The 17,052-nt window shown below is 41.7% G+C and overlaps 1 protein-coding gene across 1 annotated transcript in view; it reads right to left on the bottom strand.

Moving 5' to 3' along the window:
• The window catches only part of KIAA0930 (KIAA0930 ortholog), a 645,174-nt gene that overhangs the window by 58,469 nt on the left and 569,653 nt on the right, over positions 1 to 17,052 (bottom strand). The window contains exon 8 of the mRNA XM_078673838.1: positions 8,615 to 8,780. Coding sequence (XP_078529964.1) covers positions 8,615 to 8,780 — 166 coding nt within the window. The remainder of the gene's footprint in view (positions 1 to 8,614; positions 8,781 to 17,052) is intronic.

Raw genomic sequence — 17,052 nt, 5'->3', positions numbered from 1 at the left:
AGTCTGAGTCATGAAGTGTACTAGCTCTATAATCTTTCATTAATGAGCTTGAGCGGATTCAGCATTAGTTAGAATACATTAGACGTGTTTCTTGGAAAGGTATTGAATGATGGACTGCAGTTGTCTGATTTAGAAAAGATCATTCATATGAACTCTTTGCCGAGGTATGATTGAATGTAGTGTGTGCCTTTTCAATGCCAGCTGGGTGGTAATGGGGTCTTTTGCAGACTCAACAAAAGCACGTCTTCATGTGGCATGATCAAACAGAGTTCAATTGTTTTAAGTTTGAAAGTTGGCGAGCATGTGATCATATCAAGAGAGTAAATTGAGGAGGCTCTGCAGGGGAATAAGAGGCGGAGGTAATTGAGGAAAGTGTTTTATTCTATCTATCCTAAAAAGAGACTCCTTCCTTAATTGATTTGGATGGCGTGTTACAAAGAGTTTTACTGTTGAAATCTTGCCTGAGGAAAATCACATGTTGGATGCCACAAAACGCTCCATTGTTACATTCACAAAGGACGGAGTTCCTTCTCATTCTCCCAGACAAATACATTAATTTGACCCTACTCTTTTGGCACACATTGATGATAAACTACTTTGCACCATCCTACCCCACACTGTGGATCCTATATCAACTCTTATCGTTCACATGATAGATTCACACCGTAGATCCTACATTAACTCTTATCCTTCACATGATAGATTCACACCGTAGATCCTACATTAACTCTTATCCTTCACATGATAGATTTACACCGTAGATCGTACATTAACGCTTATCCTTCACATGATAGATTCACGTCGTAGATCCTACATTAACTCTTATCCTTCACATGATAACTTCTTCCTATGTATCTTAAAGAAGCACAAACATTTAATGCTATTTGACCACTTAAAAGCCTCAGTCTAAGCTCTCACTTCCAGGATTGGTTTTGAATTTGTGTCCAACAGTCCTCACTCACTCCTATTAATGCAATCCTATATCCAGCAGTCAGACTGGTTACCAATACAAAAAGAAATCATCCATGTTATGGAGCTCCTCCGTGATCCTGAATGGCTACCAGAGGCTGCCAGAATTCGTTTGAAATTGTGTGGCCTCAACTATAAAGATATTCATCAGGAGCAACCCATGTATAGATCCAGGTTACTTCTCACCCTATTCCACTGCTCTACTAAACTGACCTTAGTTACAATTCTATTACCGAGTTCTGAAATGTGTTTCATTGTTTTGATTTGCGTGCCATCATCTGATCTGTTTGATATATTCTGATGTAACAGCTTCAGAGTTCTCCGTAAAGAGCTGTAACACTTATAGTCGTCCAGGAGCACTTTACCAAACGGTGAAATTAATAAAAAAAAAATACTAATTTATTCAGCATCAAAGAACTCCATTTCAATAAATCCCATCACACAACTAATTATAGCAATTGCAGCAAAGATATGCAGGAGTGGCGAGGTTTATTGTTCTAAATGTACACAACAGTTTATGAATTTACTAAATAAAATAGAAATGAATCAAAACACCCGTTCCATATAAACACGAAACTATAAACATAACGAAAAAAATCACTTCATGGTAACACTGTTGAAGCACAAAAGAACTCTCTTCTTTTCTCCAGCTGTGATAGAAATATGAAAAGAGCTTTGGGTGCTTCTTTCAAATGTCAAAAACTAAACAATAAACACTGTAAATAGCTGATAGCAATTCAGTCCAAGAATGGACAATAGGCTTTCTATAGGACCGGTACTTTTATATTCCACAGTTATACATGCATGTCATACCCGTTAGATTTCTCCCGTCTCCAATGATCTATATTTGACCTCTACCTGGCACATACTACTGTAGGTCAGTGGTGTACTGATCTCCCGATCTGCTGGTCTTCCTTTTTAGGTTTCGCCTGGCCGTAACACTGCGCAGCAGTGCACGCGCAGGCGAAATCTTTTGATCCTACAGTATGGGGCTTTGTCCCGCCTCTCTCTGCCTCTCTCTTCCATTGGCTGGCTCCATAAATGGAGGCTAGCCATTGGAAGAGATTGGTTGTCAATCACTCTTTCCCCGTCACGACGCGATTCGGGGGCGTTTCTGGGTCTTTTTTTAAGTCCCGCCCTCTCCTCTTCCCATTGGCTGTAATTTTACCTTCCAGCCAATGGGAAGGGAGGAGCACGAAAAACACGCCCCCGAATCCCAAAATGACCTTGCGTTTCTCCGAGGCATTCCTGCTTCGCCTCGGAGAAACGGTCAGATCCACAGAGCCGAGAGGGTTAGGGTGTACAAGTACATAACACAGCGCGTGAAGCATTGACTTATCTTGGCTTAAAACTCTGCTCCACGCTCGATTTATGTGGACTGCTGCAAAGGTAAGTGAGGCTGTAGCGGCTAGAAACCAACAGACTCGAGAGGAGCGTCACTCATCAGGTGCTCCTACCCCAGGGAGCCACAGAGCCGAAATTAATACGGCTTTCTGGAGATAAGATTATTTCTTACGAGCCTGAAGAGGACGAAGGTCGTGAAGTACACTGCCTCGTGCGAAGGGGACAACCGAGGAGTCGGACTGTTGCGCACCAGTGTTGTGAGATATAAGCACCCCTTATTTCTTTGGAGTCTCTACGAGCAGCCTTCCAGCGAGGTGGCGGAACCTCCAACCCTTCAGGCAGTGAGTGTCCTTGCGTGCTTTCCCGGACGAGGTTTGCTTGACACCCAAAGCCCTCGTCTTTGCCCAGGGCAGGAGAAGCTACTCAGATGACTCTCCACCACCCCAGCATGCGTGCCTCTTGAGTCTTGACACCGTTCGGATCTTACTGCTCTTCAGACAAGGAAACAAACACCATGCGATCTTTAGTAGACTGTACGTGAATTTGCTTTGCTGTTGTCAGTTTAACCTCATGAATGTATAGTTGGTATTGTTGAAGTGCCCGTAAACGGGACGTACATCAAGGATTTACATTTCCTTGTTTTTTTTTATTTGTGTCATGTCTCCCAGCGCATTATGTTTCTCGTTACGAGAAGTGTCTTAAACCGTGAAGGAACATGTCAGCAAACCTTACCCACACCCTCCTTTCTCCACAGGCTTGTTTGTTGCCGGGATTGATTTTGCGTTTGCATCTGAAAATAGCGCCTGGATGCCGTGACACATGATTACGTGTTGTTCACAACTGCTTCTAGTGACAGGACCACATTTAGATCGATGGGAATATTAAAATCTGCCCATACCGCCAGTAGTAATTACTAAGCGCCCCTACAGGAGAGGGCCAATTATATGGAAATCAGTACTCGCCCTGCCGCAAAAGGAGGAGAAGAGCCAGAAATGCTCAGCCATGCCCAATCAGTACAGGAACACGCGACCCTGACGGGCTTCAATCTTCAATCGGCCTCCTCGGCGAGGAGCTAAAACCTGGAGTTGTTTAGTCAGAAGCCCTACGTGTGAGCGTATCCTTGACGCAGGCGGAGAAAACGCGCTTTGACCAAGCCTGTAGCGAAATATTCAGTCCCAGCCGTCAGAGGGAAACATCAATCCACCCACCCGCGGCAGCCGTGCAAGAGCCCCTCCCTCTGAACACGTCTCCGTTTTGTAATCTTGCCTCGCTCACAGAATAGGCCCAGCATGTGCAGTTGGCCAGCCACACCCTCTCACACAAACACAGGATACAGCATTTGTGTAGCAGTGGGAGCTTTCCTCGCATGCAGATTTCACCAAACAGACAAAAGCATTACGTACAAGAAGTAACTCACCACCACCTTATACCGTGCAATGCAGCCCCCACCCCACGACCTTCTTCACTGCACATAGACATACACGCATGGACTAGCATTATCTTTCTACTATAATACCCTCCCTCTTTATACTAAGCCATCCACCACCCAACTACTAAGACCCTTAGCCTGCTCCAGGCACTGCCCTCCTAATAACCACTACCTTTTCCAGTGCAGTACCTTCCAATGGCTAATGCGCTTTTGCTGCTGCATGTAGGCCATGGCAATAACTACTACCCTTTTTCTTTACTTCTCCAAGCAAGACCTGCCAACAACCACCACCCTTCTAATGCTCCCCACTGCAGGGCAGCGAATAAGAACAACACGGTTACTGCTCCCTATTGTGCGTGCCAACAACCACCACTGTTCTACAACACGATGTAACACGCTCCAAAAATGTCCATACTTTTACCAGAACTTCACCACACTCTGCGGTTCTTGCCGGTAAAAAGCAGCCTTTTACTGCTCCATGCTTCACATACATGCATCGCCGTTCTTTCTTCTTTCTATCCTCTATGTAGCACCTGCCAATAACTACCCCTTTTTCCAGTGTTCAAGAGAGTGCCTGGTGATATTCGCCCCCATTCTGCCAGACGATGCATTCATTGCCTACCAATAATCACCACCCCTTTGCTGTACCATACAGGATTGCCAAAACCACCTCCTCTGTTCTACTGCATCACCCACTGCATGCCAATAAGTACCTTTCTTTTTCTGCTCCATGCTCCCTGTGTAACAACTGCCACCCTTTTACTGCTTCGCGCAGCACCCACTAACAACGACTAAGCGTCTCACCTACCAGTTTTCCTATACATTGTAGCACACACGAATAACCACAAAACAATGTAGCACACCCGAATAGCCACTACCCCAAACCTACCTTCGCACCCTGTCTCTTTTTCACTCATTCTCTGTGCCCCAGCTCACTTAGATTTAAGCTGGTTCTCTTTTCCTTTCCCCTTGGTTCTCAGTTACTATGGTTACGGCCCCCTATGGAGGACCACTATCAAATTCTGTACTTCTCCATAAATGTGTTTGTGTAATCTGCAGGTCACTGATTATAACGCCTGTGCGAACTAGTTTGCGGGGCTTCCAGGTCATACATGAGTAACAGGGTTCCAAAATGTACCAACGGAACCTTCAGCTAGTCATAAAGCTTATCCCTCGCACAACACTGGGAATCCGTAGTTTATTACACTCTGCGTATCTGCATATATGATTTATGCTATGGCATTTTTGTACTTGGTTTAACGACAGCTATTTAACCAAAACCACAGGGTGCAAGAGTTAAAATGTGTGCAAATGTGACATTTGCACTGTAGTAATAACTATGTGGATGTGTGCACGTTTATTAGTAGAATTGTTGTACATTTTTGGCCATATTTATTTTCACTGCTGTGACATAAAATAAACGTGGCCCAATAACACTTTATTTAGAGTAACCTTATTAATAAATATGTATTTACACATTTGTTGCTACAGTGCAAAGGTCACATTCGTTTTTTTTTTTTACCACAGTACATTCCTGGGAGAGAATAAAAGTGACACGTGGAAATGCTTGAATTACTCTAAATCACTAGCAGTGCATTCCATGCTATCGTTTTAGCTCATCACTATCATTTCAGAAAGAACCAATCACTTGGGCCTTGGTTTTGCTCCTCGTTTCCCCCCCCCCCCATTTCTGTGTGTGTGTTTGTGCTCTGTGTGTGTGTGCAAATGCAATAGGTCTCGCATTTGTGAGAGATTAAGCTATTGGCATTGTAAATGACAATGCCATTTATTTATCTGTTTTCAAAACCAACACATAAATACAAAATTTGTCATTTACAATGCCAATAGCTCTACCTTTTACAAAGGCGAAACCATTGCATTGTAAATGCTTGTTCTGTTCTTGTGACTGGCTAATCCTTTGAATGCCTTAGTTTACCACTGGGTACTTTTATTATGCATCTAAGACCTACCGTAAGCTATCTTTTGTAGGTGTTGCCTACAGAAAGGCATAAAAGCTATTGTCTCCAACTACAATATAATAATTAGAGTGAGCTTTGGTTCCGACCATTGCTCATTATTTATTTATTTATTTATATTTATACTTATATAGCGCCTATCACCCAAGGTCTCTAAGCGCTAATTTATAGCTTTTATTTTCCATTATTTTAGTTCCTTGCTCATGATTCAATGTCTTTGAATGCAATTAAAAGGCTGGTTGTCCAGGAACTCCAAATATGTTGAGCGGAACTGCGCCAGTCCCTGCTCAGCATAATGCATTGTAACACTCCTGCGCCACCACCAGGAAACCACTGTTTCCAGCTGCAGCCGACGGTCAACCACCAGTCCACCCGCGATACGATTTACAAAGTCGTAATCGGCAAAATGGTAGAAAGCCATTCCAGCGCCACCGCGAGTCTGGCGGTCACAAGACTACCAGACTCGTAATCAGGCCCTCAGGCTCTTAAGAGGTATTCAGTATCTGGAGGGGGTAATTTCATAGAGCCTTTTTTCTAAAATTGAAGAGCAAAGAATCCGTTGGCAATTGAAATGGGAAATGTCACTTTTAGGACCCTCTACTTTTTCCCAGAACCTGCTTATTGGATCTGCACAAAATTTGCCATGTAGAACCCAAAGTGAATGTACCTTTTTTGGAAAACTGTGTGCAAATTCTTGGAAAGGTACCAAAGATAATAAGAAAACAAAAATTATATTTACTATGGAAACTCAGACTAAACCATAACAACACTGGTACTATCACTTTCGGTGCAATATATGTTAGATGTTTTTGTGCTTTAATTACACACAATGCAGTAGTATAAAAATATGGGAAATATAATGACAGCCAAGAAACCACTCTGCAGAGGATTCACACTGTCAGGACTACAAGGATTATGCGGCATGGAGGCCAAAATTATGTGGTATGGTTATCTAAATTTTGCAGCTAAGAAGTCAATTCATGTGGCACGTCATGTCATCATTATATTTAATTCATTTGAAACAAAAACAATATTTTTCAAGAAATATGGAAATTTTGGAAACTATGTGGCAAATGTAGTAAACGCTAAATCGACTAACCCTCACCATTGTCCCTTGTTTTATTAACACTTTATTCAAGAAAGGTAAACAATGCCTAAATATTTGAATTTTAATCAATGCTGCAGTTTGAACAAAACTGCTGTTTCATGCTAACTGCCTGCAATATAAACATGTAATATAGCCATATAGCACGCCGTAGAGGGCTATACCAGCTATGAAAGGCCCTTCGGCTCGGGCCTTTAACAAGGGAGAGGGCCTTTAACAGCCGGTATAGCCCAGCTACGAAGGGCTATAAGGCTATTAGAACATTCTGTCACTTGAGGGCAGAATGTTCTAACAAAAAAAACAAAGCCTTATGGGAGCGTGAGGGGATTGGAATCCCTCAGGCTCCCTGAAGCCTTTGTTCACAGCCAGAGCTGTGAACAAAGAAACATTGGAATGTTGGAGCTCCAGGCTTATACCAGGCATTATAAGGCCGGAGCACTCCATTGTTTTCAATGGAGCTCCCAACATTCCAATGTTCTAATATAGTAAAAACATAGCGGATACCATGTTTAATTTGGTTCCATATTGCCACATCAGAGTTCTGGTGACATAACAAACGATTCAGCAAACACTTGCTAAAGTCCTGCACAGATTCTGTCTAATGAGATAATGTATCACCATCTCCTGCCAAGGCTGGTCGCTACTGGATGTCAGGAATGCCCATCAGATGAAATGGATGACAAATTCCAGGCACAGTTTAGCCAACAATGTCTGCACCACTTTTACACAGTGGTACAGCAGCCATTTTGGTTGGGAGCCACAGGCCACTTCTGTACCATGCTCTACCCAGTTTATCTCTCTTACGTTGATATATCAGTGGTAAAGCTCTCTGTCTTCTCCCAACTTCCTGCCTATGTTTCTCTACGATTTCGTACATCATAGGCAGAAACAGAACTGCACATCACACACCCTATGGTCACCAAGGGCCTGATTACAGCTTTGGCAGTGCAGTGCTGGGTACGCCCCGCCACCGCACCTTGAAAGCTGTGGTCAGACCACCCACCAGACAGAAATGTAACTCGTGCTTGAGCAGGCTTTTCTTTTGACGATCCCAGGGCTGAGCTCTGAAAATGGGCACCGCAATGGGAAAGCCAAAAACAGTTCCTGCACGGCATGGATTAAAAAGTCCATGCCATGCAGGAACTGGGGTGTATGCACACCGGGTGGGAGGTGGGCACATGTTGTGTCTCCTGGTGTGCATCCACATGCAGAGGAGGCACAGGGGGCCCCGCTGAGCCCCCTTTGTTTCCGCTACGCCACAGTGTACATGGAGTAAGAACCTCTATGAAACCGTCGGCGCGGAGGAAACTCGCAATATGCTTGGTAGGTCCGCGGTGGTCCCGTCAAGCATATTGCGGCCTTATGATCGCTGCAACACCACCAGGGAACAGTGATTACCTGGTGGCTGTGGCAGGGCTTTGGCGGTCTGACCGCTCAAATCGTAATAGGGTAGTCGAGAGACCACCGCACCCCCATTATTAGTGTGGCAGTCCATGGACTGCCAGGCACGTAATCGGGCCCTAAGTATCACAAGAGCTCGGAGTTCATGAAGGTAGCGCCTACATAGCCCAAAACTTAGCCTCTCTCTGTCCAACAAGAAGATTTCAATCTCTAAACATTAACGTATTTTGATGCCCAGTTACAAAGTGTCTCGTAACAATGATTTACTAAAGTACTTGCTAAGAAGAGTTACTGCTCTGGTAACCATCACTGACCAGCCCGTGATATAATTCCTTAATTCTGTAATTTTGCAATGCCTGTATAACAATGCTACCATCTCTAATCCCTTACCTCCAGTGTCATCACCATCTCTGAAGAACTCCTCACTATCATTGGCTGAGTGGGACTTCTTCATTTCAGCTATTCGATTCCGAGGCACTTTCCTCTTAAGAGACGGGGAGAAAAACGATGGACGATTGTTGCGTTCCGGCGTGGGAGGTGTACTAAAGGACGTGACCTGAGAAGGGAAATAGCACATTTATAGAACACATTTCTTTCCAGTTATCCTATCGAATGGTGGTCAAGAACATCCCTAGCATTAGTCATGTCTTTTTCGGGGTATCCTATTTACTATCATTAAGTAATGGTTTATTTAGTATGTAACGGCTTGCAACTGTAGACATAAAGTAAAAGTGCAAGTTGCATGTAAAATCTACTTTTCGGTTGCTCAGAAGTTTTTCGGAGATGATCTGGTTGCAAATTAATGTTAAACACATGGCAGTGTACCAGGCCAATGGAGTATGCACATTTCTGAAAATGCCTATTTAGTGGCTTTTATTTTCAGAGGGTGAAAATTTAATATTTCTAATTTTTCATAATAAAATTTCATCCCCCTGTACAAAAGGTATCACTGTCATCCATTGTCAACAAGAGGCACAGGCAGCAAGTCTGTATTGTGGCCAAGTTAAAGTACCACGTTTCAAGCCTGCACGGTAGTACTTCATATTACTTAGGTGTGTATAGTGAGCCGCTGGAAATACATTTTTAGTGCTCAACCGCCATATTTCACAGCTCTGCTGTTTGGTTAGATGAACACACATTACACATTAGCAAGAATAACAAAAACTATCTTTGCGATTTCTGAAAAGCAGTGTACTGCTAGCCTAAACCATGTTCCTGGAATTCAAGATCTGAGTGGGTAAAGGCGTTTTAAAGAAAGTGGAAGAAACACATCTGCAAATATCGGGTGTGCAGGAGAAAACTAACCTGCACAGCTAAAATACCAATGAGCCAAATATGTTATTTCTACACGTTTTGTTAGTGTTAGTTTGTTTCCCAAAAATAGCTTAAAAGTTTACACATGCACTTATAACAAGCATTGGAAAAGTCAATAGGTATACTTTCTGGCTTTGCTAGGGCTTGTTTTGGTCTGCCACCGTTTTCCCAAACCTGTATTGTTGGGGAGGTGCCAAGCACTCATCAATCTAAAAGAAAAGATGTTGGCTGGAAGCACGAATATTTATTGGTTTCAAAAAGTATATGTAGCCATTGTAGTGCCAGGCACCCAATGCAACTACTTTGTGTGTGGGTGTGCTCCTCGTGAAAGGCCAGAATGCTGTCGCTCACAGTGAACTACTTTGTGTGTGGGTGTGCTCCTTGTGAAAGGCCAGAATGCTGTCGCTCACAGTGAACTACTTTGTGTGTGGGTCTGCTCCTTGTGAAAGGCCAGAATGTTGTCCCTCACAGTGAAGTTAGCCAAAGTGGGTTGGTAAATTGCTCATGCTATATGCTGCAGTGGGTGGGAGAAAAATGTGAATTACACAATAACAATTTAATGGATGAAGAGGGCTGACTAATAGCCAGAAGTAAGACTATTACACATATAATTTCAGTAAAATAAAAAGGTCTTGGCTACTACCAGACCTAAAGAGTAGCGACTGGTTTACTAGTGACATTAAATAGGGTAGAAATGATTGATATGAAGTTCTGAAAATGATTTACAAATAGTTTACAAGTGCTGTATTTCTTTAAATAAATATGTTCACTTCAATAGAACTTAAAAGAAACCATCACAGCATACAGAACAGAACTTTCGTACAAGATCAGTACATTTGACATTAGAAACCATAAAAGCATACAGAACTTTCGTACACGATTACTACATTTGACATTGGTACACAGCAGCTTTGGAAATATAATTTGGTATCAATAAATAGATTCTAGCCAAAATTAATACACATATAATAAAAACATTCTAGATTAAAACTCCTCAAAACTGCAATCACTGTATAATTAAAATATCTAAAAACGTCATGCAGTAAAAGAATCAGTATTTAAAATACAAGAATAGAGTTGTATTTAAGTTCATACTGATTATCTTAAAAAAGAATATCCGACAGATAAACTCTATGTAAAAAATAAGACCAAGTCATAATCTATTATTAAAGTTACAAAGGCATACATATTGTTGTACTTTTAAGACAGTCTTCAGGTGTTTAAACCAAACTTCAGTAAAAAACGACTTACTGCAAAGGCAATTGGGCTCGAGGAATCTGTTTTTAAGATTCTATGTGCAATGAAATAATGTGTACTTTTTAAGTTTAAACAAATTGGGCGTATCCAGCACTTGCGAGGATGATAATACGCAGTGCATCAAAAAGGGCATGTTCTTCTGTTTTTGGCACCAGGCCAGATGCTGGACACTTATCTGAAGCTTGAGCTCTAAACCTATCACTAAAGGTTCTTAGGGGCAAGCAGCCCAAACGAAATTTCGAAAACAAATTCTTTGCTAATGGCGGTGAAACTATATCTAAAAATAGTTCAAATTTGGGACTGGATTTAAAACTCAGAAATTGGTGAAACATCCTGCCTTTGCACTAAAGGTATATTGGTCATGCACATATTGCCAGTGTTTAGTTTTCACAGTAGGTATCACTGCCTTACTTATTCCCTCGGGGTGATCCCACAGATTGGACAGGCCAAATAACTTTAACCAAGTTGCCACATGCTTCAACCAGGGAATCTTTTGGTCGCTATTTATCCTCAACAGCTCCTTCAGAGCCTCTCGAAAATCGAGTAGCTCAGGCATAGACCACAGTCATCACCAGTACATCAATGGCTTCAGTGATGCATCGGTAATACTTTTAATGCTTACATCATACGACAGAGGGACCAGTGGGGTACTAGTGGGGACCGAAACAAGAGACCTTAGAAAATGATTCTCTACAACTACCAATTTATTAATGTCAGCATATCCCCATAGCTCCAAAGAGTGCAGCACCTGGGGCTTTAGCACGATAAACCTCCAGAGCTGGGCTTATTGGACACAGCGGGATCTGCTTAAAAAACAGAGGACAGTTTTGATCGCTGTACTGTAAGCGGGTGGCTTTTGCTGAGTTGTGGGTCCCAACATAACTTATCCGACATCTTAACACCCAAATAGTCAAAACTGTGAACCTGCTCAAGGGTCTTTCCACCAACATTAACTATAGAGTGTCTAGATCTACCCTTTCCAAACACCATAAATGTTGTCTTTGCTGTGTTGAGTTCCAGTCCCCTACAGGCACAAATATTCAAGAATTCATTTAGTAGTATCTGTAGGCCAGCAGGGGTCTTAGCTATCAATAAGGAATCATCAGCAAACAAAAGAATTGGCATTTCCCTTCCATTCAGACATGGTAAATCATTCCTTCATTCAGTAAGATCATTTACCACCCCATTTATATACAGGATAAATAATGTTGGTGCCAAAACGCACCCCATGTGTAATCCACGATGTATGGGTATTCGTTTAGTTACCTGTCTGCATTTCCCTCATCGGACCTGAGCGTAATTGGCTTCGTGCATCCTGGCTATCAGAGTTACCACGTTAATAGGGGCTCCCATGCTTAACAGTACATTCCATAAGCTTTCTCGAGACACAAGATCAAAAGATGATCTTAAATTAACAAAAGCAACATACATTTTCCGGTTGTTTAACAACATGTGTTTCCAGTTTAATAATGTAAACCTAAAAACGTGATCACAAGTACTTGTATTGGCATGGAAGCCTGCCCTGAAGAGGTGAAAGAATACAGTTTTGATCCATCCAGACCTGCAATTTGTCCAATAATGGTCTTGAATTTATTGTTATTGCAAAATTGTCGAATAAGTTAATGGGCCTGTAATTCATTGGACTTTGGGTTGCCTCCTTATTAAATATTTGGCACAACATTTTTAAAAATTAATCATGAATAGCCAGTAATGATGCAGGGGGGAGAGTGGCATTTTCATAGCTATTAAAAAACTACAAGAACACATGATAAATCCTGGAGTGCAATCTACAGTCTGCTTAAACCCGGGGCATGTGATTCTTCTGAAATTATTTGTTAGGGTGGGGTCCTGAGCTAAACTAAAATACGTATGGTATCTTTAAGTGTTATTTTTAAAAAAAACTACAATTATTCGTCATAATTTCATTTGATTTAATTAGCCTTTTGTTTGAGATTTTTTTGTACACAATCTTATTTGCTAATGTATTCCTTTCTTATGTATTTGGTAATAATAGTATGCTTTTAGTGGTATATATCACATCAGTATTTGTGTTAAATTAATTAATATAATCAGCGACCTGTGTGGTTGTTATTAAATATTATTTCATATTTATTCAAGTGGTTTTTATTTTTTAATTATACGACTCATCAATATTTTTCCTAAATCCACTTAAATACATAAAATGTGCTACACCACTGTATCACATTTCCAAATATTTATCTCAAATTGAATCACACATATGCTTAAGAATGGACATTTCCAAATAAAAGCACATAGGTTTCTGCTTTTGGGCCATTTAATAATCTGATTGTATTTATTCCAGCACTTCCATGGAAGCCTTTTGTGCCCTCATTTAAAAACATACATACAGATGTACTCAAGGATTAGGCAGGCCGTGATCTCTTTATTTATACCATGAGGGGAATTAATGTTCTTCCCTCACACACACCCTACACTTCTGATCATTATTAGGAATTCTACTGTAGTGGGAAAAGGAAAGGGACAGATCAGACATCCTTTCATAGTTTCACATCATAAGGTGGAGGATTTGTTGGCGTGCCAGATCAAGTCCAGGACTTATTGCCAGAAATATCAGTGCAAAGTATTTCTATCACAGTATCATATAGAAGTCGCGAAACACATGCTAGAACACATTTTAGTATCTAGAGGTTGAATGGGTGAATAGTTGTGCCAGAAGGGAGCACAGGCAGAGCCACCAGATTCCACATGGCCTGTCAATGTACTGAATCCTGTGGATTCTCCTTAATATGTCCTGTCAGCAAGTCCTCCGTGGTTCCTCTGACAGGGCCGCACCCATCATATTTTGAGGGCAACAGCGACTTTTGGACAATCTGATTGCCACTCTGTGTTTGTTTTTTAAACTGCTCCCAGCTCAAACCCCCATCATCTGTCCACGCTTGCAGGAGGCAGCTGGGGACCTGTCTTTAGTCTTTTTACTTCTCACACAATGGTAACACCACAGCTCAGCCCCCTCCAAAAGTAACTCATCTTCCCCATATTTTCAGACTCTTTTTCACATTATCCTTCAACCCCTCCCTCCATATCCTTTTTGTCAAATAATTTCTTACTTAAGGCACATAACTAAGGTGGGTAAAATAGTTCTATTTTGTTGATGCAAAACTGATTAATTCACAAAACAAATGCGTCTTTGCAACGATCAACTTCTTCATTCTCAGAAAGGAAACAATTGCAACAGGAGGAATCCTGTAGCAGGTTATAAATCACTGGGAAACGACAGACCGCACCTTTTAATGAATAATCATTAAAGGCTTGAAAGTGACATTATTATTATTATTATTTAGTTCTTGTTTAGGGTATAGCTACCCATGGGGCTTCCCAGCGCTTAGGAACAGGATGCAACGGCCTCGAATGTGACATTCTGTTTCTCTCCTTAGCAGACAATCAGACTGGTCCAAATATAAAGAATAGTTGTAAGTGGTTGAAGTGTTGCCTCTGACAGTTCCTGGAATAGGAGGATATTTCAGCAAATCTAACTGGCGGTACTTCAGGCAATCAGGATAAGTCACCGGAGGTACACCATGTTGATAAGCTGCTGGGCAGCTGATGCCTCCCAGGATTGTTCGCTTATTCCACCTGCAAAGTGAAATTAGACATTTTCCGAAATAAATTTGCTGCCTAGGTAGACTAAAAGTGGAACAGATTCTCCTCTATCACATTTTTGGATAGACGTTTGCCTACCCTCTACTAACAACAATAACCACTTACGCTTATAAGTGTGTTACTGTAAAATTCTCAAACTAAACGTATCTGAGAGCACATGTTAATTTTGTCTTGTAAATTCTTTTTTATTGCAGTTTCAATAAAAGTTCCAATTTAAGGGTCTAGATGCACGAATAACTGGTTGCAAAATAATGGTCACAAATTGCTAATAGTCGATTTGTCATAGTGAGTCGCAATCCGACCTACCATGTGAATATTAACCCCTTGGGCGCGGCCACGATTCTTCGCGGCACATTCCAATTGCGGGTGCGGTCATGACGGCCGGGAGCCGTCATCAGCACACGAGCACTGTGTGCCATGGCGGCTCCCGGCCGTCATCAGCATGGAAGGGGTTAATGAGACATGTTGCAAATTGTGACACCAACCTCAGTTAGCAGTGAGTCCACAAATATAGAGCCAATCCAATCATGTACCCAGATAAACAAAAAAAAGAAGAAAGGGAAAAGTCTAATAATTAAAACGAGTTCCCATCAGTCCACCATCGAGACCGCCCTTCATCATCTGGGATCTCTTGTACATATCAAAGCAAAGGGAAACTACACCTGACTCGGCAGATGATATAACCAAGCCAGAGGGTATCCCGAAGACAGTATCACAGATGTGAAAATGGTGTGCCTTTCTTCTTTTTTTTGTTTATCTGGGTCGTTGATTGGATTGGCTCTATATTTGTGGACTCACTGCTAATTGAGGTTGGTGTCATTTCTAGTCAGGGGGTTTAGCAGGTAGGGTCTTGAAAACTTACCCCTGGGACCTTCTCTTTGTGTTTAGATGTTGCAAATTGTGACACACTACGATTAGAGGATTACGGCCTTCTGTGGTCAGCAGACCAGCCTGTCTGCGATAGCTAAGAAGCAAACTTTTTTTAAATGTTAAATGCAGAATGTTTTTCTTAAAAAAACAGGGCTACATTTAAAAGCAAAAGTTTTATTTTTTTGATTGAGGGTTGGCAGCGACAGACAGTGCCTGTTCCCAAATGGTCTTTTTTTATTTTTTTATTCACAAAGTGAATGGATTGCCATTTGCTTTGAGGTCTCTGGAACCATTTAATGCTTTTTGACCGGATTTTATTGTACGATATTTATACATGCACAGCATAACGATTCAGTATGTGGAAGGGATACCTACAACATGCCTCTTCTAGATAAAGGATTGATATCCATTTGCAACCACAATGTAGGAGTCGAAAAAACTTTTCTGACTCCTAAACGGGATTAGTCCGCCCTAAAAAGGATTTTTACAGTTGTAAATGCTGATTCAGAGCGTTTGTCACTATATACATGCTTAAAACTCCTGGTTCCTATTTAAAACTAGAGTACATCAATTGTGTGTTTTCACATTGTATCTGGCAATGGCCACCCTGTGTCAGATAATGTATAAAACAAAGTGAACTTTACATAAACCAAATACCCCTGCCCTCAAACCCCACCTCTAAGGAATTATGTGCAGGTCTATTTAGGTTTTTCGTATAACATGCCTCTGCCATTTTCGAAGTTATTGGAGTCCTCCACCTTCTACCTCGGAGGCCCATGTCTCATGGGTCCCTATTCAGTCAAACAGCAGTAATGCTCAGACTGGTAGGACAAATAATCTCCCTGCAGTCCTTCTCTATGTAGCTCAGGACAGACTGCCATGCCCCAGAAACCTGTCTTTGTTTTTCAACAGGTGAATGGAATGCCTTTTTAGCACAAATGTGTCCATTATTTTGGAATACCTGTTGAGTTTTGTTGGCCCACCGGACTGCTTACACTTGCCTGCTATTTTATTTATGCCCAAACCAACAAATGGAATATCAGTTTCCACATTTTACCATTCAGCTCTTCCCAGCTGTCGGATCAGAGCCTGGGATTGTTATAGCTGGGTCAGCCGGTATTGAGAACCTTAGTAGTCCTTGATGGCTGCCAGATCGTCCTTCTAGAAGATGGATATTTTGGGGCAGGCGCTCCAACCCCTCGTGGGTTGTCAATTTCAAAGTTCACATTAACAAAACAAAAACGTTTTGTTTAGTTCATGGGAGGAGTGTCTATTGCCCTATCACAGGACACGGATTAAGGTGTCTGTTATGGATTTGACCCATCCCTAGATACTAGGTTTGGGCATACGGTTGGTATTTCTGGAATCTTCCACTGATAAATGAACTTTGAAAATGACAATTTACGGGGGGGTTGGAGCGGCTGCCCCCAGGAATTCTAAAGGTTACTTACCGGGGAATACCTAATGCCCTGAAGAACTCTACTGTGCGGACAAAGCGCGTTGGCTGTAACATCTGGATTATGGAATTAAAAAAACATGTTGGAAAATATAAATAAAGGAAGAAACACAGAAAACTGAAGGACTCAAGTGGAATTTGTTTCATTTGATATTGGTACAATTTTTGGGTGCACCACTATATCTATATAGAGAGTTGAGATGCCATTCAGTAAATGAAGCCTAATCATCCCTTGTGTCTAGGAACTCCAAGAATAAACTGCAAGATCCTCGCAAAATTCCCCTGCTAC

The sequence above is a fragment of the Lissotriton helveticus genome, chromosome 1_1 (assembly GCF_964261635.1).
Source record: "Lissotriton helveticus chromosome 1_1, aLisHel1.1, whole genome shotgun sequence".
Classification (NCBI taxonomy): Eukaryota; Metazoa; Chordata; class Amphibia; order Caudata; family Salamandridae; genus Lissotriton; species Lissotriton helveticus.
Note: the sequence above shows the minus strand (reverse complement) of the source record. Positions and strands in the feature narration are given on the sequence as shown.